Here is a 26,820-nt window from a genome sequence, read left to right as displayed (position 1 = left end):
CCTAGATGCCCTTCGATAGATGGATAAAGAAAATGTGGTATATATACACAATGGAATATTACTCGGCCTTAAAGAATGAACTTATGGCATTTGCAGGTACATGGATGAACTGAAGAATATCATGCTAAGTGAAATAAGTCAATACCAAAAACCAAAGGTAAAGTGTTTTCTCTGATAAGCAGATGCTGATGCATAGTGGGGGTGGGTAGGTAAGAATGAAGAAACTTTGGATTGTAAGAAGGGAGTGAGGAGAGGTGTGGGGTAGGTGGGGATGGGGAGGATGGTAGATTGAGACACATTATTACCCTATATACATGTATGAAAAATTTAAAAAAATTATTAGTCAAAACAAAAATATAATAAATAAAAAAATTAAAGGTAAGCAAATTTGATTATTATCATTTATTATGATTTAAGTTAATTTATTTCTCTTGTTAATTGTTGACTATGCAGGAAGGATAATAAAGAATGGCATGTTTACATTATGTAAATAAAATTATTTTCTAGTATTTAAAAAATATATTCATGGGAATTAAGCTGAAATTTTATCATCTTATTAAGAAAAGTCCACTCATTTCTGTTCACAGTAATGATAGAGAATTTAATGAACACAGCATACATTATTCTCTGTTGTAAGTTTTGCTGCACATTTGGAGTCAGCTGAGTTGGATTTGCAAGTAGGCAGCCTTATGCCCGAGTTCTCAATCTTTATGCTGTCAATTGCCTTATACATTTTTCGGGAAGATGTTTTCCAGCTTAAAGTTTTGCTTTTGGTTGTTTCTGCCCTAACAGCTGAGGGGGTCGGGTATGCTCCATAAGGCCATTGGGCCCTCCCTCTAAGCGAGCATATTATCAGAACTTAGGGCACAGAGGTACAATTCAAATGTGCAAACATATTCCTTTACTACATAACCTGAGATTTCATTCATTCCAAGAATGCCTTGACTTTTTTTTACCTTCACCCTCCCTTTGTAGAAGCAAATCCTATACAAACATGTAATATGCAACCAGCTTCAGGCACTGCAGTAAGTGAATATGAAACCTACAGACCATAGGCAGGTTGTAGATGTTAAAAGGAAGTTTAATGAATTAAACAAATTATAACTATGACAGAACCTGTTAGCATCAGGATAGTTAATTTCATGTAACTAAAATCCCCTTAAAATTGAACTATAATATATGTCTGCAATTGCATATACCTTCATCTTGGTATGGAATTGTAAAATTTAGAAAAATATTACTAATTTATAAACTTCAAGGGGAAAACATCTCAGTACATTTACTTTCACAGGCAGTTCCAGGCCCTGTAGCTATACAATAATTTCAAATGAATAAATTATTTGGGATGCAGTTTAGGGAAAATGTCAAGAGCTACTTCTTCCCATGGCCATGGGACATGTTTTTGTATCACCTTTAGGTGGCTTTGTTCATAAAAGCCTACATAATGTGTAACTTCTGTGATGATGGTGTGTATGCTGTTTAGTTTGTCAGCAATAAGTGAAAAGATGGCCCAAGAACCAGGTGTCTTTCAGCAACTATTGAGCTGTGAATAAAACATTTTCAGTCTGAAGCACATATGGTTAGAGAAGTGGACTGATTCCAAGTCTTCTGTCCACTGGAGCAGTTTTAGAATACCTACCATATGACAGGCACAGGGAGCTGTTGCTCTAGTATTTTGCAAGCTTAAATTGTGTCCAGAAAGCATGGGGCAGAGTTAAAACTTGAGCTAGATCCAGACATGTTATAGGTCAAGGTCAGTTCTAAAGTCAGAAGACTGAGCTGTGTTAATTCCAGCTTCAACTACTGCTTTGGGTCTCCTTGCTCCTCCATCTGTGAAAGATTTGGTTCTGTAGAGTGGCTGTGAGAGTGACATATGGAAGCATATCCTACATACATCCTCATAGAGGAAACCACACAAGTAAAGTCAATAGGTGGGCAGTCATCCATGCCCCTTAGTGAAATCCAACCTAACCACTGCCTCCTTCAAAATGTCACTACAAAGCCTGGTGCAGTGGCACATGCCTATAATTCCAGTGGCTCAGGAGGCTCAGGCATAGGGATCACAAGTTCAAAGCCAGACTCAGCCAAAGTAAGGTGCTAAGCAACTCAGTGAGACCCTGTCTCTAAATAAAAGTACAAAATAGGGCTGGGGATATAGCTGAGTGTTCAAGTGTCCCTGACTTCAATTCCTGGTTACCACCCTCAACCAAAAAACAAAAAACACTACAATCTCATTTTGATAGTGAAATATTCAACTATAATTTTCTAGAACAACAATTTTATTAATAAGGTGTTGATTCCAAGTTATAAAAGACAGCCTCATAGGACTTCAATGTTTCAGGGATTATTATACTAGTAGTAGTTTTTACTTATAAGATTTGAGGCTATAATGGTTTGAGAATACTGGCTGCTGGGATTAATTAAAATTGGAATAAAAACTCATTAAATATCTTTGTTTCTTTTATGGTATATAAACCACTTACTATTATGAATTTCCATGAATGTAGTATTTATCAAGGTTTTTTTTTAAATGAAAAACAATGTCAGATAATCAAGAATTATTTCTTCTATTATTTATTTAGAAAAGTTTTACATATTAGGATAAAACAGAAGTCAACCTGGAATCAATCATTTGCTACCACACATTCCTGATATAATAGTAGCCATGAAGAAAAGCTCTAAAAAGTATTATACTTGAGTGCTATTAAAAAAGAAGTTTCTAGCCCTTCATTGCCTCACACTGAATGATAAGCTCTGGTCATTGATTATCTCTTGCTACAAAATCCTTGAAGGGGTTGGTGCTGTAGTTCAGGGGTAGAGCCCTTCTCTAGAATACATGAGGCCCTAGGTTCAATCCCTACCATGGGGGGGGGGATCCTCAAGCACATCAAAGTCCACTATTAGTTTTCACCCAAAGCCACAATCTGCTGGGCATGGTGTTGCACACCTGTAATGCAGTGGCTCAAGAGGCTGAGACAGGACAGAGTTCAAAGCCAGCCTCAGCAATGGCAAGGAACTAAGCAACTCAGTGAGACGCTGTCTCCAAATAAAATATAAAACAGGGATGGGTCGTGGCTCAATGATTGAGTGCTTCTGAGTTCAATCTCTAGTACCCCTCCAACCCCAGAAACTCCACAATCCACACTGCCACCTTCAAAGACTGACACATTGTTCTCTATATACAGATGAAAAGCCCCACTGCTAACGAAATAGCATATCAAGAAAATAATCTCTACTGGATGTTCATAAATTGCCACAGTATTTTTACTTAAAATGTTAAAAAAATGAAAGCATATACTAACAAAATTGAACCCAAATTAGGGAACTTTATGTAGCCATATAATGTCTCTCGGAATCTATTTATAGTGATGGCAAAAGGAGCAGGTGACTGGCCTGCAGGTTGCGCATGCATACAAACAGGTCCAACTAGAAGTATGCAAGAGCATGGCTCAGGGAGCATTAGAGCAAGCGAACAGTTTTCCCAGTCACTGTCAAGAAGTCGTCATCAGCCAAGGCACGCAGAGCTTCTTCAAACATATCTTTGGTAATTGCCTTTAGGAAAGAGAAGAAAAATAAATAAATCACATGCCAAATCCCCTCAACTGTTGGAGACATGTTAATTTTTCATCTTCTTTGGTGGTTGTGCACATTTCTTGTGCTGTATATCAGGGACAGCAAACATTTCCTTAAAGGGCTAGGTTTGGCATCCATACAGTCCCTACCAAGTTCTGCCTTCATGGTGCCAATATAGCCAGGGACAATAAGCAAAGGTGTTATAGAAACAAAGGAAAATAAAAACACCAAAAAGCAGGCAGAGCTGCATTTGACCCAGGTAGTTCTTTTGTTTGGTACTGAGAATCAAACCCTGGGGCAGTTAACCATATCCCTATCCCTATTCATTTTTTAATTTTGAGACAGGTTCTCAGTTGCTCAGGACCTTGCTAAGTTGCTTAAGCTGGCTTTGAACTTGCAATTCTGCTTCAGCCTCTGGAGTCGCTAGGTTTACAGGTTTGCGCCACTGCACCCAGTCCATGTAGTTCTTTTAACTGAACAGTTCAATCTTTCTTCCCTTTTTTTAAGTACTGGGGATTGAACCTAGGGGTACTTTACCACTAAGCCACATCCTCAACTTTTCATTTTTTGAGACAGAATCTTGTTAAGTCACTTAGGGCCTCGCTAGGTTGCTGAGGCTGGTCTCAAATTTGCAATTCTCCTGCCCCAACCTCCTGTGGTGCACATATCACTGCACTTGGCTCACAATTCAAACTTAATTATTTGCAAAAGGGCACCCAAATATTTTATCCCTAAAGCAAATTATACACATAAAAAATACTTTGAAATGGTATAATAAGTTTATTTTTATTTAATTCTTTTTGGTGCTGGGGATTGCACCCAGAGGCACTTAACCACTGAGCCACATCACCAGCTCTTTTTTTCAAAAAAAATTTTATTTTGAGAAAGGATATCACCACGTTGCTAAGGACCTTGCTAAGTTGCTTGATGGCTTTGAACTCACAATTCTCCTGCCTCAGCCTCCTGAGCTGCTGGGATTACTGGTGTGTGCCACCATGCCAGCAGGTATAACAAAACTTTAATTGTGATTATATCTTGATGATGGGTTTATGGATCATCTTACCTCTTTACTCTCATCTACATTTATTACTTAATAAATAAAGAAGAGGGAAAAATTCCTAAAAGCATAATAGAAAGGAGAAAAACTAACAACGACAAAAAAATACATATTAACACTTACTATGTCAGATTGTCCCCGAATATCTTCAAAAAGTTGCTGATATTTTAGAGCTGGGGTTTTGCCCTTAGATAAAATAAGTTTTTTCAATGCTTCAGCTAATTCTTCTTTCCGTTTACGAGAGGTGGCACTCATTCCTGATTAAGACAAAACAATGAAAATATTTCTGCTATTAGGAAGTAAAATGTTTCAAGTTCCCATAAACATTCCTTTATTAGTAACACCTTGAAAGGTAAGAATAAATTTTAAATTCTCTGCTCTTTCAAATTTCCTATGTACTAGTAGCTGCTACTTTACACTGGAAGACAGTCTATGTAATCTATAATAATAAGCACAGTCATAGATTGAGAGATGTATTGCTTTGTTTTGGAGACAGGGTCACGTTGGTCAGATTGGCCTTGAATGCCTGGGCTTAAGTGATCTTCCTGGGTAGGTGGGACTACACGTGTGCACAACAATGCCTGGCTCTGCTTCTTTAAAATGGGTTGTCACAGGTCAAAACAGCAAAGGAGAGAGAATCCCCTTAAAATCATAGACAAAACTTTTTTGTGTGTCTTAGTTTTTATTAGGGAAAGATGGGGGGTGGCAGTGGTAGTGGCAACTTTGATCAGAGTCTCAAAGGAGTCCTGATTCCAAAATGGTTGAGAACTTCTGCTTCAATGATTTAATGGTTGCTTACACTTTTATGACCACCTATATTTAAATAGTTTCCAAAAGTCTTTTTTGTTGAAAGCAAGTAACAAACCTGTAGTAAGAATAGATATGTCCACAATGCCAGTCCGGGGGTCAGTTGCAGACTGTTTCAGAGCTTCTCGATGCAGACGTTTTGCCTCTTCTACATCAATTGCTTCAACTTTGCTTGAAAATCGTACTTTGGCATGGGCTTCTGCTAAGCGAATCAATGATTCCAGTTGTCGAGGGTATGCAGAAACCATGCCTCGACTACTCCCAATCTTCCTCATGTCTACATAAGCCTAGTGAAAGCAGAGAAAACAAAAGTAAAGCCCCTTGCTCATAAGAAACTTAATTTTGTTGCTGAATCTTTAAGTTAGGGTTCCATTAAATAAACTAAAATTCTGCTTGGCTATCTTGTGGAGGTAGTGAGGGGAAATCACAAATCAAATCTAGTTTCTGGCCTTGCACCTCATCAAGTGGTGGAGACTGACACATAGAACATGGGAATTCTAGAGGAGAACCACAACAATAGTGTGCAGTGATGGTTAGAAATATTCTGACTGGGGGCCAGGTGTGGTGGTGCATATCTATAATCTCAGTGGCTCAGGAGGCTGAGGCAGGAGGATCACTAGTTCAAAGTCAAGGATTTGGCTTAGTGGTTAAATGCCCTGGGGGCTCATCCCAGTACCCCTCACCCCCCACCACACACACACACACACACACACACACACAAAAAAAAAAAAAAAAAGGGGAGAGAGAGAGAGAGAAAGGAAATATTCTAACTGGGATACGTTTGGAAAGATTTCTTGAAGAAGGTAATATCTGATAATAGCTTTGAAGAACACAGAATGGCATTGTGTGGCAGAGAAGAGGACATGGCTCTTGGGGGAGGAGTACGTGTGATAGAGCAGATGATGAATGAGGGGGAACAATCTGAGAAAAAGCACTCAAATACTGATTCCAATGTATACCCTGGCTAGGGATCTGTGTGATGAGGCACAGAAAGGATCAATGAGATAATATTACGAACACTAACTTGTACTGATTTCATATATGACATAATTTTATGAACAAGCTTCAAGAATTTGATTCAAATTTGATTCTATATTGTTAGTAACATTTATTTAGCACTTCTGGTAGCTCAGTAAGGATGGAGAGCCCATCGAAGTACCAGGAACCTTAATAAAAGAATACTTGAATAACAGGATTTGTTAGTATATTGTGCCCACATATAAGGATACCGAAAAGTTAAAATACCTACTTAGCACTCATTTTAATTTATATATACAAGAGAATGGAATTTACAGAAATTAAATTACCTGTCCAAAGTTATTAAAGTGGCATTGCCTATATCTGAACATAAGTCAGAAATTCACTGTGCTTACAAATACTTTATAAGGTTACCTCAATGAGAGCCTGGCTAGCCTCCTCACTCAGACGGGGCATGATAGTGCTATGAGCATATGCAATGTAGTCCTTTAGCATCGCCATATCTAGGAATTCCTCCTCTGCCTGTTCCTCGCTCTGGTAGTATAGTGCAACCAGGTGGTGAGCCAGACGCCGATCATATGCCTCATCCTGAGGGTCCAGCATGAGGAAGATCAGATCAAACCTGAGAAACAGTAAGAAAAAACACTGTCTTTCTATTTGGGAGAAAAACATATCTACAAACAGAATTTAATGGTTGCTTGAGCCATTGCAGACTGTGTAGTAAACATGCACCCAGTGAGGGCCATCAAGGGAAAATAGTTTTCTATCCCTGAAAGAGCATGTGGGTCAGACCTATGCTATTCCATCTTTGGTCTGTCCAAGTAATGGCTAAGTCAATGAAGTAAAACTTCTCCTAGGAAAATATTAAAACAATTCTGAAGATTTGAAGATTCAAATGAAAGTGCCTTCCAATTGTTTTCAGAGACAGAAAAAATCAAAACAAAACACTTTCTGGTTAAAAAAAGTAATTAAGATGTAAAATATGTATATATCCATTTGGAGTGTAAGGCTGAGAAAAAGTATGGTTTGTATGATATGAGCTTTAACAAATCTCGCTCTTCAAAACCTTGTCTATTGTGCAGCGTGTTTCTCTGTACTTTGCTGATTCTCAATAGTAGCTTTCAGACTAAGAATAGTAGAATGACAGCCACCTGAATAATACGCCAAAGTGAGAAGTCCCAATAGCTTAGGAAAATAATAATAATCATAATAATGTTAACATGTTACCTGAAACTGGGCAGAGAACACAGAATCCTTGCCAGGAAAAGCCCTGACCAACCAGACATGAAATAGCCTTACTGGAGTAAAGAGATTCTTAATCTTACACAGAAAACTCTACAGATAAGCAATACCTTGACAATAATGTATGAGGTAGCTGGATGTTCTCAATGGTTGTTTTCTTAGGATTCCACTGAGATTCAATGGGGTTTGCAGCTGCCAGGATAGAGGTACGTGCATTGAGTTGACAGATGATCCCAGCCTATAAGAAAACTGTGTAGTTAGAAACCTCACCTTGATGCTGGCAGCAGGAAAGAGCAGTCTCTGCTCAGAATCCTGCTAAACTTCATTTGCTCTACATTTCTGCTACTCAGGGGCATTGTCACCTTTATTGACTTCCACAGTTGCAAGTCAAAATGTCCCATTCTTCATGCCTGATTTTAGATGAATGTGTGCCACAGTCACATTTTTCTCAGAAAGCAAAACTCTTGCATGAACTTAAGCACAAACTTCAGAGCTATGAATAACACACATTAGTGGGCAGTATAATAAAAAAGATGAAAGAAGTTACCCTGTTACACTTACAGATACACTTACAGATCTGTAAGTTACACTTACAGATTTAGCTTATATCTGATATGAAAATTCAGTTTCCCTAAGTTAGAACCAGGGCAGTGCTGCATGGCTCTGCAGATACTTTAATTCAAGGGACCCATACATTTATGTGTGTGTGTCTGCATACACAGTGGGACCACGACTCACCTTTGCAATGGACAGAGTCTGCTGTTCCATGACTTCATGTAGCACTGATCTTGTATTTTCACTCATCTTGTCAAACTCATCAATACAGCAGATGCCATTGTCACTTAGGACAAGGGCACCTGTCTGCAGAACCAGCTGCCTGGTCTCAGGGTCTTTCATCACATACGCGGTGAGGCCAACTGCACTGGAGCCCTTCCCGGATGTGTACTGGCCTCTGGGGACCAAATTATACACGTATTGTAGCAATTGGGACTTGCTGGTACCAGGGTCACCACACAGCAGGATATTGATCTCAGCACGAAATTTGCCCCTTCCTGTGTGACTGAAATCCTTCCTTGTTCCACCGAAGAGCTGAAGCAAGATTCCCTAAAAAAATAGAAAACAAAAAAACCCCAAACACATGATATAATGAATGCTGAATGTTCATTTACTGCAGAGTAACAGATTTAGCTTAAATTTTAGAATTATCTATTCTTAATTGAAGGTATTACAAAACCAAAACCAAAACCAAAAAACCACATGAAAGTGCTTTCATTACTTTAAACTATCACAAACCAATCTGAATTATGCCAAAACACTGCTCATATAAATCCCTATGCTGACCCCACATGGCCTGTTATGTTAAGAATTGTGAATAAGTTCAGCGCATGGATAAGTAAATAGATAATAATGCTGTGATTCTCAACCAACGACCAAGGCATCACAACACCACCCTACTCTATCAAAGCAGTAACTATTATCCTTAAAGGAAGGCAGTGGCATGGAAGATGAGTATTTATACTTCTGGATCCCAAAGAACTGTAAATTCCAATACCAGGTTATAAATCCTTTGTTACCTTTTTTATATCTTCGTGTTCATAAATGCTGGGAGCCAAGGCTGAAGCAAGTCTCTCATAAATGTCTGGTTTCCTAGAAAGTTCCTTAAGCAATTCCACACGTTTTTCTGAAAAAAGTTTCTGTTCTGCTTCTTCATCAAGACCATGCAGGCGCTTTGCATCAGTTTTCCGATAATGGATGACGTCAATGTGGGTTTTGTAGACAGACTTCACATTACTCACTCTTGGGTTAACTCGAATAGGCACTGCTCGATAGATGCCTAAGGGTACAACCAGGAGACACACTTTTACCCCCAGGCTTCTTCCACTGAAGGGCTTAGTAGCTAAGAGCCATGGTGAGCCACTCCACGTTGAGCTCCTAAGACACAACTTCTGTGGGCATTCTGGGTTGAGGACTTGGGCCTACACTGTACAGTTCCTGTTCTTTTTTGATCAAGTGGGGGAAAGGCCATGCTGGGAAGATCATAGGTTTCTGAGAATGGTGGACCTAAAATCATGTTCATCTGTTTTCACCTGTTAGCCGTAAACTTGGGTACCCATCTAGACATAACTGCAGGGCATACAATCATTCTGGGGAAAAACGACATTATATTGCTTCCAGTACAAGGCCTGGCTCATGGTCATGTTCAATAAATAGTACTTTTATTTCCCTAGGCTCGCTCAGTGCACAATACCTGCTAACAACTGGACAGGAACAAATACTGGAATCCCATATCAAAAACTTGGAAAGAAAATCCTGAAAGTTCAAATTATAAAAAAAAAAAAAAAAAAAAAAGGTTTCATGAACAAGCCGGACTACTGAGTCAAAGGTGAAGGAAAAACGATTATTTTCATTTAGTAATTGAAGGTGTTTGTGGGTAGTTTTTTGAGAATACAATTCAAGGGCTGGCATTGTAGCTCAGGATTACAGCACTTGCCTCACATGTGTAATATTCAACCCCCAGTACTCCAAAAATCCAACCAACCCAAGAACATAATTGAGAAATTAACAAACAGATTAAACCATTAACATGTCAACTGTACCAACTATACATCTTTTGCTCAAAAATAGAATGTTTACCAACATGATATGTCTGATGCTTATCTTTGGATTTCAAACTAGAAGCCTTGAGTTCCAGGCTGATTCTATTTCTTGCAACTTTTTGAAGATAAAGTCTGATATTTGTTTTTCTCACCATAATAGTATGGACCTTTGTCCTTTATTTTCTTAATAGGTCAATGTAATTCTCATAAAATATAAAAAGTAGTTAAAACATAATATTCTTAAAATACACTAGATGACTGTTCAACAACAAGACGGATGAGGGTTAATTTGTTGATGACATTTGAATTGGCGTGGTTATCTTCCTGTAAGCATCTGCTGTGATTATCTTCATAGAACAGCATTGAAGACATTATATTACATCCTACACAGCATTCTGCAAGTCACCTTCACCCCTAATTCTTTCACATGTATAATCACATAAACTCCACATATTGGATTAAACATTGCACCAAAGGTTTCAGAGCAGCTGGATGACAGAACTAGGATTGCATATCTCTTTCAGTAAAGACTACACATGCTTTTGAATTTTCAACTGTTATATATATTTTTACAACCTAAGGTTGTTAGTGACCACTCCTTAACTTTTATGCCAAGGAAGAAACAGGATGAGAAATACTGACTCATTGAGAGAAGAATAGAGAAACTGTGGGCCCTGGCCCAGTGCAGGGTCCTTGGACTCATTCCCCACATGAGAAACAATGGTGCTACACTATCTGAGAGACCAAGTAACTACATGCCTCCAAAATGTGTGAAGAAAGACTGCTGTACTCATCTGGTACTGTGGAAAGGGTGCTCTTGGTAGGAGAGATAGGATCTGTCTCCTGGAACCAAATTTACTATGGTACCTGAGCTATATTTACCTACTCGCCTCTGTGTCAATCTCTCAGCAAGGAAGCAAAACACACTCTGTCTAGGAATAGTGGCACATGCCTGTAATTCCAGCATGGCTTGAGAGGCTCAGGGAGGAGGATTGTAAGTTCAAATCCAGTCTCAGATTCTTAGTGAGGCCCTAAGCAACTTAATGAGACCCTGTCCCTAAATAAAAATATAAAAAAGGGCTGGGCATGTGGCTCAGTGGTTAAGCACCCTTGGGTTCAATCCTTACTACCAAAAAAAGGCAACACTGACCTATTCCTCCATAAAAGGAATCAAAAACTGTACATTTGGGAAATAAGTTGAAAATTACTTACAACTTGAGTTGGTGTGATTTCCCTGAGTTGCTTGTATAGTTCAAATCCTATCAACATCCTATTAATTCTAGTCTTAATCTCAACTGTTCTCTTGTGATACTAATACTGCCAATATTGTCAATTTGAGACACATACAGTACTGAGAGATTGACACAGCAAGGTGCAAGTGACCATAAGGACCATATTTCCCAAAATTTGAGTGTGGGATGAAGGATTTCATAGTGCCAGACTATGGTACTAAGTTAAAAAGATAGTGAGTAAAGCAGGGGATATTCCTCATGGCCTTGAAGATCTGAACTGACTACTACCAAAGGACAACCAGAAAGCATGAAAAATAGGAGGCATTTTTGTTATGTTGGTACAAAGGTACATTCTTACCTGTGACATTCACTCTGTCCCCTGGCTGAACCTTGTCCACAAGATCATTGTGAGCAAAAAGGACGACAGTGTGAGGTGTCTGCCCAGCAGGCATGTCTTCGGGAGACTCTTGAAGTTTGATCTGAAGGAAGAGCAATGAACAGAATAAACTTGAGAAACAAAAAAAAACACAATGGAGACAAAAGCCCAATTGTGTCTTTGTATTGTTTAGACATGTTTGATACCTAGCATCTTTACCTCTTTATTAAAATCTATTTGGACTGGGATTGTAGCTCAGTGGTAGAGTGCTTGCTTATTAGCACAAGTGAGGCACTGGGTTTGATCCTCTGCACCACATAAAAATAAAATAAAATAAAGGTACCGTGTCCATCTACAACTAAAAAAATATCTATTTGTCATTGTAAGGTTGTAGTGCATTATGTATCTCCTTATATAGATGTTTCCTGTTTCTAATTATTCCTTTAGAAGTTTACTTGTAGTAGGGGCTGAGAGTGCAATTCAGTAGTGTAGCACACACAAAAAAAGTTACTCCTAACTATTCCCTGGGTGAAGTAATGTTTTTAAGGTTCACCATTTAGACACTTCTGCACATTCCCAAGTACTTGCCCATGTCCCTGTCTATATCCAATTATAAAATAGGCATCTATTGAGCACCTTCCCTATGCTGGAACCTGTTGCAGGTACTCATAGTGAGTAAAGTTCCCTTCTTCATGGAGTGAAGGGGACAGACAATACACCGACAAGGGAGTATGTGATAGATCTTACAATGCCAAATGCAATGAGCAGAAATAAAAACAGGGCAAGGCTACAGGCAAGGTGGCAGGAATGGTGATCAGCTGAGGGAAGGCCTTTGTAAAACCAGGTGACCTCAGTGAGGATCTGAGGATGTTAGGGGTTTTATTCTAAGCCAGACTTGGAGTCTTTGAAGAATTCTAATAATACCATCCTACACCTGGCAGCAGGGACTCTCCCTTAGTATCTCTAGTTCTCAATCCTGTTCAACACTCTACTGAAATGACTGTTATTCCTCCATTTATTTCTATATGGAACTTTAGAACTCTTTTTTATTGAATACTGGGCATTGAACCCAGGGCATTCTACCACTGAGCTATATTTCCAGCTTTTTTATTTTGAAAAAGTTAAGTTTTGCTAAGATACTGAAGCTAACTTTGCTTACAATCTTCCTATTTTAGTCTCCAGAGTCACTGGGATTAAAGGTGTGCTCCATCATTCCTGGCTCTTTTTTTCCTTTATTTACCTGCATACCCATGTTTAATTGTGGCACCATTCACGATAGCCAAGTTGTGAAACTAGCCTAAGCCTAGATGCCTCTCAGTGACGGAATGGACAAAGAAAATGTGGTACACACACAATGGAACATCATCCAATCACAAAGAATGAAATCACCATGTCAAACAAAATACCCCAGACTCACAAAGACAAATATCTTGTGTTTTCTCTCACATGTGCAATCTTGTTCCCATTTATTTTTTTTCTTTGGTTTTTAGGTACTCTTGCCTGGTGAACTTATCAAAGGTTTTGCAGTCTCGTCACTATTTTATCAACTTTATGTAAGCAAAGAGAAACTCTGAGGGGGAGTCAAGACAAGTCATCCCAACTAGCTTAATCATCCTCTCCATGCAAGGATAGGATTAGGCAGAGAGAATCTGAAGTCTGTACTAAGTACATCTCTATTTCAGAATATTTATGATGAAAGAAGTAAAAGTTCAAACTTTGAAGACAATAAAATCTGAGAAAAACTGCAGAAAATCACCATACATTATTTACCAGTGAAAAATGGTAGAATTTAACTAAATAAATCCGATCTCAAATCTTTTGTATATGAACTAAAATATCATATAACCTTACATGGTTCCATGAAAGTATCTCATGACACATTTAACAAATCCAAGAGCTTATCTGGGTCTGTTAATTTAGAAATGACTGAGACTTGAAAACTTGGGAGTATATAATAATGAACTGATTCAGGGCCACTGAATCTCAATGCTGAAGCCTCCATGTGCTCTGAGTGTTCCAGCCCACAACTCACTAACAAGACGTCCAATGTTAAGGAAGAAACACAACAGCTAAATGCCATTTAAGAAGCATGGCTGAGGGCCACAGAGCAACAAGTTAAATTTGGTTGAAGATTCAGAGGCAGAATAGAAGTGGAAATGTGTGTATGGGAGCCCTGACCTGGATGTAGAATGGATACCTACCATCTGCTTATCAGAGAAAAGGGAGCGGTTGTGGATGAGTGCCATGCTGTGTGTAGTGTGACAGTGCCCGCAAGCACAGGGCTCGGCAATACGGCCACGGTCCATCTCCACCCGGGTTGTATGGGCACACACTTGGCACTGAAAGAAGGCCTCCTGCATTTCAGGAATCAGCTGGGATGTCCTGATGACCATGCCACTGATGGTGATGAGCTGATCAATGTCTGTAAGGGGAGAAAGAGGCTGGCTTGTCAATGATCCAGATCATGGCCACTGCCCATGATCCAGCCAGGCCTGGGCCTGCCACCAAGAAGCAGAACCTTACCTGAGGTGCAGAGGTGCTGGGGAAAGACAGGGTCAGGGCAGACTGGGTACCCTCAAGACTGGCCTAGGATGCCCTCTGTGTCTAGTCTACCTTCCTCTCAACCGCAGTAGATCTCTGACATACATATAACACACATATTATAAAACCCACCATCTCTCTTTTCCTTGATGGATCAGAAGCTTGATGCTTTTGCATGTTTTGTCCCATGTCCTCTGATCTCACTCAAGGTGCCTCCTGAAATCTTGTGGTCTTGTATGAAATGCGTGTGCTCTACAGTTAAATGACCTGGACTAAGTGTGTACAACCATTATGGTCTACACAAGACAGCCTTTTCTAGTCTCATTTTTCACCCTTGCTCACACTTCTGTTTGTATCTTTCCAATAAACTTTATCCCTCTGTTGGTCATTTGACCCCGTTCCCACTGGTGGTTCACGTGAGTTTCACTGCTCTGTGTAGTCAACAAAATGTGGCTGTGGTCAGTTATTGCTGGTCTTGAAAATTGCTCCATCCTGACAGCACTAACTGGGGATTCAAGAAGTCTTTAGAATGTTTCACCTGGTCTTCCTTTCACTGACAAATCATCCTTGTTTCCTCCCTGCTCATCTTTCCTTGCTTTTGAAAGTTTAAAAGCACCAATCATAATACCTCTGACATTCTCCCACAACATCCCTTCATAAAAATGTCAGAAGCCAATTTCATGAGCCAAAAACAAAAACAAAACAAAACAAAACAAAAAAAACCACACAACTTGCTAAAAGAGTCTTACTAGTATTTATTGGCTATATCATGTTCTCTTACTGAAATTTTTTAATGTCCTTAGCACATTTGTTTACAGGGTAACTTTTTTTTTTACCTCAATCTTCATACATGGCAAATATCATTATTTTTCCTATTTTCCTGATCTGGTCACTATCCAGATCATGAATCTGGTGCTCCTTAATTGAGCTACTTTCAAAATCTACTAACTGAACTTCAATATAGTTTGCATAACAGAACCACTGTGAACTTCAAGAGTAGCAAAATCTTTATCCTCAGAAAGTCTCAATGGTTCCTTTTTTAGGTTGGAATAAAATCTAAATTTTTTTTAAGTTGATGTAGAAAGTTTTCTAGTATAATTTTACAGTCCCACTCAAACATTGCCTTCCAAACTCCCTGCTTTGGCAACCCAAATCATTTAGTGTCCATACATAACTCTGTCTGCTTCCTTGTTTCTATTTTTATTCTTTCTAGTTTCTAGAACAAATTCCTTCATGTTTGTTTTCCAAACCTAACTATTCAAATTTCTCATTTACCATTAATATGTCCTCTACAGGCCCAGCACTCTGCTCCTCTCCCTTGGCTGAGATGTCTCCTGCACTGCTCTTTTGTTATTCTGCCTCATCTTTTATTTTCTTGTCAAAGTAGATTTTTTTCTTAAGCTCAAGGGTAGGGACCATGATATGTATTTATTTTCTATAGTGGCTAGGAAAACATCTACCCAATAACTGTAGTTTTATTATATTTGATTAGGTTTGCATTAGAGAATTGCTAATAGTCACATCTTTTATATTGAATATTACAGTTAAGTTAGAAAAAGACATAATGGGGTTCACATTAAATACATGAATCTGTATTATTTGGTCAATTTATAATGCATCATCACCACTTTTAAAGATCTTTGATGAAGTAAGACTTTATTCATTTTCATAGAAGGTACTTTCCTGCTATTAAATACATTACCTTCTGGATTCAGGTTTCTCATGTTCTTTGTCTTCAATGCATTAAATGGTCTTACTTGAATCTGATGTTCTAAGATAGAGTCAGGGTAACGATCAAAGAAGATCTCATTGACAGCCATGTCAAAAGTAGGGATAACTTCCTGTAACAACCAATATAAAGATTCCAAACTATGTTTCCAGTCCTATCTTGGCGTTAAATCTAAGATACAAAATACTTCATAATGGGAAAGTATAGAAGCAGAAAAACATGGCATAACCCCAATTACCCTTACAGATTCATGTACATGATATTTTCAAATCTTAGGCATACCAAAATTTCTTACCTCTGGCATATTCTTAATTGGATTAAATGAAAATGCCTTCTCAGCATGTTGGCTTATGTTATGCTTTGATTTGTAAGGGAAAGGATTTTGAGCTCACACTTTCATGTCTTATATTTTTTTCCACAATGAAATGATACAATAGATTAAATCATACTTATTTTACTCCAATTTAATGTTATTCTCCGATTACAGACGAAGAAACAACTTTTTGGAGGCCAAGGAACTTGAACAAAGTTATGTAGCTAGTAAGCAGCAAAGCCAAGATTCAAAATCCAAGTCTATCTACCTCCAAGCCTATACCTGAATTCAATACAGCTGATGTTTCATTAAAAAACTGACCTGTCTAGAAGAAACACGCTATGGCTAACATAGTCCATTAAAGATGGAAGAACATATATAACACATTTACAAAACATTTCCATTTAAGATAATTTATTTCATGAAGCCCAAGAAACTATCATTCATGAAATTCATGATTATTTCATATGTAAGATATATACGATAATCATCTATAATTATCATAGTAATACATATGCCATTTTGAAAAACATTAAAATGTAAAAATATTGATCTTGAAAGAAGCTGTTCTTTTAAAAAAGTTCATGTTTTAGAGGGATACTCTTTCTGTTACCATGGAAATCCTGCTATCCGAAAACATTCCTCTAGGAATTCACTGTATTTCAGCAAGGTCAAAGCCAAATTCTTACCTGTGGATAGGAAATGAGCTGCCTGTACAAATTCTTATCAAATGATTTTATGTGTTCACTGTTTACATTTAAAAATGGCTCCCCAATAACATTAATCTGTAAGATAAAATAAAGAAATTATATTTTGGTGATATTATTATTTCATAATGCACAACTTCTTTGTTTTTTTTGCGGTGCTGGGGATTGAACCCAGGGTCTTTTGCTTGCGAGGCAAGCACTCTACCAACTGAGCTATATTCCCAGCCCTATAATGCACCACTTCTAAGTTGCTTAGGGCCTTCATAAGTTGCTGTGGCTGGCCCTGAACTTATGATCCTTCTGCCTCAGTCTCTCAAATTGCTGGGATTATAGGTGTGCACCATCACACCCAACTATAATGAGCAACTTTTTAAGAAAGAAAATCTGATTACCTCTCCAAGTCGTTGCATATATAGAGGCTCAGTAATATCTATACCAACATTTTCTTCTTCTTTAGCCATAGGGTCCATAAACTGTTGAAGAAATCTCTTGATGTGAAGAGAAAAAATATTAAGCTTAATGCAATGGGAAATAAGCAACTATTCAGAATACAAAAAGTGATGAGTATTTCAGTATGAGGAGATAAAAGAAGTATTTTATTAAATGCATCAGCCATAATCTGCCCCTATTCTTTATGGTTAGTTCCATATAAATTATAAAACTTTTCTCCCAACATTTTCAGAGCCCTTAAATACGTATTTAATTTATCTTCACATTTATTTCGTAGTTATAGATGGACAGAAAGCCTTTATTTGTTTATTTATAACACATACAACTCACCTGAAAATTTTCCTTGCATGTTGCCACATTTACATCTGTTCCCCAGATGACAAGTTTTTGGCCCAAAGACTGCTCACTTGCTACTGCATCCTCTGCTGCTGCCTACGAAGAAGTATTCCAGAGCCATGCCAATGAAATTATCTATTTTTGTCCCCAAGACAATGCTATCAGGAGACTGCTGTGTACTCACCCCATCAGACTGCAGATCCACCTGAAGACCCTTCCGTGCAGAGCCCAGGTCAGGCCTCTGCCTCACAGGTGTACCCCTAACCCCACTCCTTGGGGTTCCCTCCACCCGAGAGCTAGGAGTGCCATATGTCAGTGGTGAGCTAACATCAAAGTCCAGAGGAATACCTATAAAGATAAAATGCAGAAGTTCACAATAGAATTCTAGTAGTACATCAAACCTGAAACTATGGGCATGTCTGATTTATCTTCAAAACACAACACAAACTGCGTATCTATTGCTATATTTGGTGGTTGAAGTTTTGAGGACCATTAAGTGTCCTATTTTAAAAAGGCAAAAGAAAGCTGCTTTCTTCGCTAAGTCCTAACATGTACCAATTCTTCTTCATTCTCCAGCTCTTTTTTTAATTTTTAAAAACTTTTTTAGTTGTCAACGGACTTTTATTTTACTATTATTTTTATGTGGTGCTGAGAATCAAACCCAGTGCCTCACGCATGCTAGGCAAGCGCTCTACCACTAAGCCCTCTCCAGCTCTTTTAATGAAGAGGGAATGCTTAGTTATATCAAATACCCAACCTGACCATCTATATCATTTGTTATCTATCAATCACAGTATAACCTAGATGTACAGAAACTCACTTGAAGAATGCATCTGAGGAGGACTGGAAAACAATGTGTCCTGCGCTGCAGGGCTCTGCAAGTCTGCTCCGGGCGAGGTGGGCATGGGCTGCAGCTCACCGGTGGAGGTGGAATCCTCGCCTCTCCGTCTCTGAGATGGAGATGACCGGGCTTCTTCATTCCGGGCTTGTGTCATATAAAACAACAAAGACGGCTATCAACTCTCACGTTTGATCTTCCAGGATTGGCCTCTTGAGATGATTTGATTCATTACTTTAGCACAAATGAGGGCAAATGGGCACCGGCATGCTTAACCAATCTAAACGAAGAACCCTACCGCTAATGTGGAGTTGAGTGCCCACTGCCATCTGTTTTCACAACCACGCGGCAGAGCACGCCCCGGGGCTCATACCCGCACGCTCCCCGCGCAGGCCGCGGGAGGTCCGTAGTGGACCCGCTCCTGAGGTGGGGTGTGAAGGAACAGGAAACTTACGTGTATGCGCGGGGGTGGCCCGTCCGCGCCGGCTGCTGCGGCGGCTCGGGGTAGACGCTGGAGACGACATGGTGCGGGGATACCTGCGCGACAGGGACAGGCTCGCGTCGCGCCCTCCCCGCCCGGCTGCACGGACGCCCCCGCCGGGCTCTGCGCGGAGCCCTTACTGCCAACGCGAGATTACTAGGGAAGGGCTTCCACCCGCAGACTCTTGAAAGCTCAAGTTCTACCTGGACAGTTGCTCTTCCAGACAGCACGAGCAGGGCCGAGGGTTCCCGCCGGCGGCACGGAGGTCACCGCCCCCTGCGACTTCACCAATCACAGTAGCGCTCCCGAACGGTTCCGCCAGTGGAAGGTGCCACTGCGCAACTACAGGGGGGATTGAACGACCTTTTGTCGCGCCCTAGCCGAAAGCAGACTTAGGTCCCGATTGGCCCTACCTCAGTGCAGATGGTTTGACCTACCGCCGAACCACATTTTCGCGGGAAATCTGGGACGTCCTACCAGACCAAGTTCTCGGAGGGGTGTTCCTCACCAGAGTGTTAAGAAGACTACACTTTGTTTTTTATCCCATAGGCTTTTTTTTAATCTCTAAAGACATTCGAAATTCATTATTTTAGTTTTTTAAATCGAGGAACAAACTCCATCATGACTAAGGACCCTAGATTGTGTTTTTCCTCCTGTCAATCCGTTGAATTCCTGTTTGTCCTTAAGCTTCGATGTATACCTACTAAGTGTATTATGTGTTATGCATTCATAATCTGCCGGCATGTTAATTTGGGTCTAAGTGAGCTGTTTCTTTCGGGAGGACCCTCCTGCGAGAGTCTCGTGGAAGGGCCCCGCCGCTGAGGCTCCGCCTCGAGTCCTGGAGTCCCGCCCCTGCGCCGCGCGGCCTTTTGGGCCCAGGCCGACTGAGCGCAAGCGCGGGTCTTTGCGTCATCGTCATGGCGGACTCTGGGACAGTTTTGCAGGGGTACCTGCTTCAGCTACAGGAGTCCTTGTCCGCTGTGGACCACTGTAGCGCTGCGTTGACCAGTTACCAGTTGATGCGCGGCTTGGGGCAGGAGTGCGTGCTGAGCACCAACCCTGCGGTTCTGGGTGCGTACAGTTTGGGGCGGATGTCCGGGGTTCTCCAGGCTTTCAGAGTGGTGTTGGAGCCCGACAGCCCAGCCTCTCTCCCCGTGGGTTTAGTTGACGCAATTGTGAAGTCTCCCTAACTTCTGTGAATGTGTATGAAAAGCGATATGTCATACTTTTTCTCCCCCAACATCAGAAGGAAATCTAAGTTGGTGAAAATGACTCCAAATTTGGCAATCATTGCTATATCTAGTGGGCGTGGAGGACAAGAGAAAATATTTCCCTTCACTTTAGCCTCATCTAAATCCACCAGTATCTTTCCAAAGCCTTATATTTATTGTCCCTGCTTTTAAGGCTTGCAGAAATATAATTGAGGGGCTGGGGAGATAGCTCAGTCGGTAGAATGCTTGCCTTGTAAGCACAAGGCCCTGGGTTCGATCCCCAGCACCCCCCCCCCCAAAAAAAAAAAAAAAAAAGAAAAGAAATATAATTGAAAAGTCATGTTTTTAAACTTTTGGCAATGCCTGGATGATTTTTTTTCCTTTGTAGTAAAAGTGCTGCTTTTCAGCATTTTTCAATTTAGACATGCTGTTGCATGAAAACTTACGTATTCCTGTTTGTTTTTTTCCCCACATTTTAAATTGGTGCGTTGTAATTGCAGATAACTTGTTAACTGTTTGTGCATGCATACAGTATAACAATGTAATTTGGCCGAAATTGTATTGCTGTTTTAAAACACAAGTACGTAGACCTCAAGTGCCCTATTAAGAGCTGGATGAGATCTTTCTAAGAGGTCAGTACTAAGTACAGTGTAGAAATCCAAACCACACTTTAAACAAGATACTATGTAGTGTCTTTGCATTGTTAAGGATGTATTAGTAATGGGGAAATATAATAAAATTAACATTATGTAATTGCTTTCCGTAGTCATGTGTTCAAGGTTAGAGTTCATTTTTGTTTAGTAACTCATGTCTAAAAGTGATTTCAAGTTTACTGTAAATATGCAATATATGTCCTTTCACTTGAGAGTTTTTAGAGGAGTATAGTAGTTTCCTATTGCTGCTGTAGCAAATACCACATTCTAAGTGATAATATAAAGTGACACTGATTTATTAATAGTGAGAAAACTGATATAGGTCTCACTAAGTTATAAAGAACCAATGTATCAGGGCTACTTTATTTTCTGAAGGCTCTAGGGGAGAGTCCTTTATCTTATTCATTGAGGTTGTAGAATAAGGTCCCTGTTTCTTTGCTGGTGTTGTTTGCTTCTAAAAGGTGCCCAGTGTTCTTGGATCACAGCCCCTTTGCCCATCTTCAAAACCAGCAACAGTATGTCAAGTACCTCTCAGGAGAGGTTTGATAACCTCTTTTGCTTTCCTGTCTTCTCATCTCTGGTCTACTTTTCCTCTCACTGTTTTTTTCTTATCTTTCTTTTTCTTTTCTTTTTTTTTTTTTAATGCTGTGGATCAAATCCAGGGCATCATGCATGATAGGCAAGTACTACTGAGCCACATCCACATCTCTTCCCCACTTTTAAGGGCCCATGTGATTACATTGGTCTTAGTGGATAATCTGGGGTGAAATCCTGGATTAAGGCTGAATAGCAGCCTTAATTTCATATGCAATGTTGATTTCCTTTACTGTGTAAAATTAATATTCAGAGATGTGATACCACAGATTAGGGTATGGGCATCTTGGGGGAGTGCTTGTTACCCTACTACATCCCTGTGGAACATCATCCAGAATTTTCGTTTTTCTTTGTTCCAGTATAGCAGCCTTAGGTTAGTGTTTTCTTATTTAAAAGATCTCCTTGGAAATCCTGCAGCCTTTTTAGGATGGTTTATGAAATGCTTGGCAACCCTCTTAACTTATTGTTTGTTTGTCCAGCATTGCAGACTTCCTTAGTTTTTTCCAGAGATTTTGGTTTGCTTGTATTTGTTCGGAAATCACTTAACATTGATGAAGTAAGTGAAAAACTTTAATTTTGCTCTTTCTGTTTTTGTTTTCTCTTGTTCTTATTCTTAACCATATTTACAATATTTATTTCTTTTATTATAGTTTCGTGATTGTAGAGAAGAAGCCCTAAAATTTTTATATATTTTCTTAGAAAAAATCGGCCAGAAGATCATTCCTTATTCTCTTGATATTAAGGTAAGGAGGAAAAAACATGCCTTACTACATGTCAATATCTATTTTTAGTTATCATGTAAGGAACCTGGATATTTGTTTTGTTTATGTCTTTCTTATTGGAGAGTATACTTCCTTTGCCTATAGGTTAGAAACGAAGTGGGCTCTTCATTGTTTTAGGCTTAATAAGTAAGCTAAGACCCTTGTCAAAAGAACTACTTTGATAATTTTTTTGCTACTTATCTTGATAATTTTTTGCACATGGGATAAATAATACTGCTTACAAAAAGTCATAATAATTTGGATTTTTAAAACTGTGGGAAAATTCCAAAACACTTTCAACAGATAATTCTAAAGATTCCTCCCATTGTGTCAAATCCATATTTCCTGTAGTTCATGAGTTTTCTTTGACTACAGTCTTATCTGAAAAGTTTGACACTCTCATTCCTCTCATTCTTCTTGAACATGCCTCTCCCAGGTTTCTTCATAATTTACTATGGAACTAACAAACATAAATTAGGTCATTCTTTCTCAGCTTTTCTTATACTTTCAACAATTTTCACATCTCAAGGTAAATTATTTTTGTTGGCCCTACAGAATTTGCTTTTAGTTTGGTGTGTTAAGAGTTGAAGAAATATAGGCAGTAGAATGAATTGGACATAGGTTCATATGTGAATACATGATCATGTAACCACAAGAATGGGAAGATATACTCCATGTATGTATAATGTCATGTACAACCACAAGAATGGGAAGTTATACTCCATATATGTATAATATGTCAAAATACTGTCTACTGTCATCTAAAACGAACAAAAATTAAAAATAAAAACGAAAAAGAAGAAATATGTGTTCAATAAGAAGATATGGTTAGTTGAATCAGCCATATATTTACTACCTGCTGATTGAAAATATTTTTTTAAAAAAAGACATTTCTAATGAATATGTACAGACTAATTTTCTTGTGGTTATTCCCTGAATAGTACAATATAACAATCCTTGACAGCATTTACACTGTATTAGTAGTCCAGTGATGACTCATAGCATATGGGAGGATATGCCTGGGTCATATGAAAAAGTATGTGATTTTATGTAAGGGGCTTGAGTGTCACCCACAGACACTGAATGGCAGCTATATTTTGAAAATTATAATTAGCTAAAACACAAAATATTAATTTTACCAATTATTGGTCTTTTTAAAGTAGATTTTGTGTGTGTGTGTGTGTTCTTTTTTAATTCCCTTTGGATTTCCAGTCTATCTTGGTTGGGTTTTTTTATTTTTTAAATGTGTGTGTGTGCTGGGATTAAACCTGGGGTCTCATGCATGTTAAGCATATGCTGTATGACTGATCTATACCCACAGCCTGAGGTATTAATTTCTCTAGCTTAACTAATGAGACTTAGAAGTTAAGAAACTCACCCATCTTTTGGAGCCAGCTTATCTGATTCAAGAGCACCTGTTGTTTTCATCACACTGACTTTTCCTTAGTGACCTTTTTATGCTTGCTTTCTTGACATTTGATAACAAGTACTATGGGACTATGTGAGAAGAAATGACCTGATGTTGTAAAATCCTACTGAGATATCCATTGACTTTGTGTTTTAAAATTGTTATTGATATCACCACAGCATGTTGCATCAATGTTTTCAGTGATTTTTAATCTAAACACTTATATACTGTAATACTGTACTTTCAACAATAAAACACTAAATTTTATTATGTTATACATTTTATAATGGTATCATATCACTTCTCAGGGATATAGTTTTAGCTATCAATAAGTGTTACTGCTTTCATCTTAGTGATGATTTTGGTATGTTTCCTTTTAAAACCTAGAGTACTTGTACCAGTGTTTATACAAAAGATAGAGCTGCTAAATGTAAAATTCCAGCCCTAGATCTTCTCATTAAGGTAAGTTTTTAAATTTCTTAGTACAAGTATTTCATATTAAACATAAATAATAACTTATAAAACAAAATTGGGAGTTTTGAATTTTGTTTTGGGTGAGAGTTTTGGGGAGGATAGGGTTGAATCATATCAGTGCATGGATAAGATGCACACTTCACAACTATCACCTAAAAATACCCTGGTATTTTGTTCTCAGACTCTCCTAAGTAGTGAAAGAAGAATTTTGAGTTGTGAAAGTGATGAAAAATTAAAATAACAAAGGAATTTTTCTGTCCTTTCATTTGTTATCTTTGGTGAAATCTAATGCTGTTGGGAATTGTCAAGATCACCTTATCTCTCTTGAGTTTTTTCCTGAAGCTTTAACAGTGAGAATAGGAATGTCATGTTTCAGTGGTCCTTGGACCTCACTTTCATGGTACTTCTCTCTCCTTTTTTGTACCCCTGTTTTAGAATTTCTTTGGGCCTGTTTGGTTTAGTATTGAATGCATCTGAGGGCGTGGTTCTAGTCATGTTATGGGTTTTTGGGGAAAGTAAAATTAGGTCTAGACCATCCTTCTGCTTTCCCACACCCACCTCAAACCCTACTTCACCAGTCATCTGGGTAGATGTGAGAGACCTGGCATAATTTCCATAGAGACACAGGATTCTGAAGTTTAGCTATGTGCAGACATATAGAGGTAGAGGAAGCCTTTTCTGTATCTTCCTCTTTAAAAAATGCCAATTTATATTCTTTTAGTTACTTCAGACTTTGAGAAGTTCTAGTCTCATGGATGAATTTAAAGTTGGAGAATTATTTAATAAATTCTATGGAGAACTTGCATCAAAAGCAAAAATACCAGACACAGGTGAGATGCCTTTAAATGTTATTTTCAAATATTCCAAAAAATTAAAATTAACTGACCATTAGTATAAGACTTAGGACACCTTTATCAATGTATTATATTTTACAAATGAATACTTTTTTTGAAAAGAAAACCAAAATGGAAACAATGTGTGAAGGTTTCCCTTTATGAAAATGTTAATCTTTATAAATGATTCCTTTAAACAGAAAATTCAGTATATGTCAAATGTAGTTTTGTTTATAATAATAGAGATTTGCATAAAACTTGGGAAAGATTCTAGTATGCAAAGGTATTCTGCATTTTTTATAAAATTACTTTTGAACTCAACATCCTCTTATTTCCTTATTCATGTATTTTTGTTAACTTAGTTAAGTGTACCTTTAGGAATTCATTTATCTAAATTTTATTTTTCAGTTTTAGAAAAAGTGTATGAGCTCCTGGGAGTATTAGGAGAAGTTCATCCTAGTGAGATGATTAATCATTCAGATAACCTATTCCGGGCTTTTCTGGGTGAGCTTAAGACCCAGGTATGATACACTTTATGATATTCTGCTTTCCTAGACTTGGTTGGGTTTTTTTTTTTTCTCCTCACTCAGTTATATCTTCCTAAATCTTGTTTTTAGATGACATCTGCAGTAAGAGAGCCCAAACTACCTGTCCTGGCTGGCTGTCTGAAGGGACTGTCCTCACTTCTGTGTAACTTTACTAAGTCTATGGAAGAAGGTATTGCAGGGCTTTGCTTGATTTTCTTTCTATATTGAAAAACTATAAGTCTAACAAAAACCACTAATTTATTTTTCTGAACTTTCTGATTGTGAAATCACACGCAGTTATGACAAATAATCCAGAGATTCATAACACATTCCCATTTTCCCTGAAGACGGCATCTTTCTTAAATATAGTACAATAGAACACTACGATATTAACATTGACGCCATCCCCTGTTCTGCAGCACATCTCATCAGTTATATATGCACATACTAGTGTGTGTGTATTTAGTCCTATACAGATGTCTCACATGTGTTGGTTTGTATATGAACCACTAAACAAGGCAGATCATCACAAGGTTCCATTGAGCTACTCTTTTATAGCCCGTAGCCCTTTCTCCCAGTAACCCTTATTCTGTCTGGTTATTCGGTAGTTCTGTTATTTCAAGAATGTTATAGAGATGAATTCATAGGATATAACTTTTTGCATGTATTTCATTTAGCATAATCATCCATGTTAGCATGTGTCATAATTTTTCTCCTTTTTAAGATTAGATAATATTTCATTGTGTGAATATACCACATTTTATTTACCCATTCATCCATTATTACTTCCTTTGCTTCTGCTTTTGATTATTATCAGTAGTACTGCTATGAATATTGGTATACAAATACCTGTGAGAATCCCTGCTTTCAGTTCTTTTGGATTACCCAGAAGTGTATTTGCTGGATGATATGGTAACATTTTGAATTTTTTGATGAAGTGCTATATAGTTTTTCGTAGCAGCTAAACTATTTTTCATTCCCACTATCAGTGCACAAGGGTTATTTTGGTAGTAACCATTCTAACAAATGTGAAATAGTATCTCATTGTAGTTTGGATTTGCACTTCTTTAATGTTGAGCCTTTGTGTGTGTGTGGGGGGGGG

At 38.5% G+C, this 26,820-nt stretch overlaps 2 protein-coding genes across 4 annotated transcripts in view; one reads left to right on the top strand and one right to left on the bottom strand.

The window, feature by feature from the left end:
• Window positions 1–537: 537 nt before the first annotated feature.
• MCM4 (minichromosome maintenance complex component 4) lies at window positions 538–19,528 on the bottom strand. 3 transcript variants are annotated; one of them, XM_079145474.1, is made up of 17 exons: window positions 19,461–19,528; window positions 19,231–19,313; window positions 18,759–18,923; window positions 18,123–18,286; window positions 17,933–18,034; window positions 17,545–17,640; window positions 17,135–17,230; window positions 16,106–16,244; window positions 14,064–14,284; window positions 11,845–11,965; window positions 9,232–9,491; window positions 8,396–8,761; window positions 7,768–7,895; window positions 6,830–7,037; window positions 5,496–5,724; window positions 4,754–4,887; window positions 538–3,552 (listed from the first exon to the last, which is right to left on the bottom strand). In XM_079145474.1, the coding sequence occupies exons 2-17, from the start codon at window positions 19,298–19,300 to the stop codon at window positions 3,460–3,462; spliced, it is 2,592 nt and encodes an 863-aa protein (XP_079001600.1). In that variant the 5' UTR covers window positions 19,301–19,313; window positions 19,461–19,528; the 3' UTR covers window positions 538–3,459. The 3 variants fall into 3 exon arrangements, with proteins under 3 accessions (XP_079001600.1, XP_079001601.1, XP_079001599.1); XM_079145475.1 differs by having other exon boundaries at window positions 19,415–19,520; XM_079145473.1 differs by having other exon boundaries at window positions 19,231–19,514.
• Window positions 19,529–20,149: 621 nt separating this feature from the next.
• The window catches only part of PRKDC (protein kinase, DNA-activated, catalytic subunit), a 194,152-nt gene continuing 187,481 nt past the window's right edge, over window positions 20,150–26,820 (top strand). Inside the window, 7 exon segments of the mRNA XM_079137132.1 lie at window positions 20,150–20,328; window positions 22,195–22,271; window positions 22,366–22,458; window positions 24,272–24,346; window positions 25,080–25,188; window positions 25,600–25,712; window positions 25,809–25,908. Of these exon segments, the coding sequence (XP_078993258.1) occupies window positions 20,175–20,328; window positions 22,195–22,271; window positions 22,366–22,458; window positions 24,272–24,346; window positions 25,080–25,188; window positions 25,600–25,712; window positions 25,809–25,908 (721 nt within the window). The 5' untranslated portion in view covers window positions 20,150–20,174.

Source organism: Sciurus vulgaris (genome assembly GCF_902686455.1).
Source record: "Sciurus vulgaris genome assembly, chromosome: 1".
Lineage (NCBI taxonomy): Eukaryota > Metazoa > Chordata > Mammalia > Rodentia > Sciuridae > Sciurus > Sciurus vulgaris.
Note: the sequence above shows the minus strand (reverse complement) of the source record. Positions and strands in the feature narration are given on the sequence as shown.

What these genes read in the sequence shown, in the direction of transcription:
- MCM4 (XM_079145474.1), bottom strand. Translation starts at nt 19,300, where the DNA reads ATGTCGTCTCCAGCGTCTACCCCGAGCCGCCGCAGCAGCCGGCGCGGA. An exon ending in TCCTCAGATGCATTCTTCAA is followed by an intron (nt 18,287 to 18,758) that starts GTGAGTTTCTGT and finishes TTATCTTTATAG; the next exon opens with GTATTCCTCTGGACTTTGAT. An exon ending in TGGATCTGCAGTCTGATGGG is followed by an intron (nt 18,035 to 18,122) that starts GTGAGTACACAG and finishes ACTTCTTCGTAG; the next exon opens with GCAGCAGCAGAGGATGCAGT.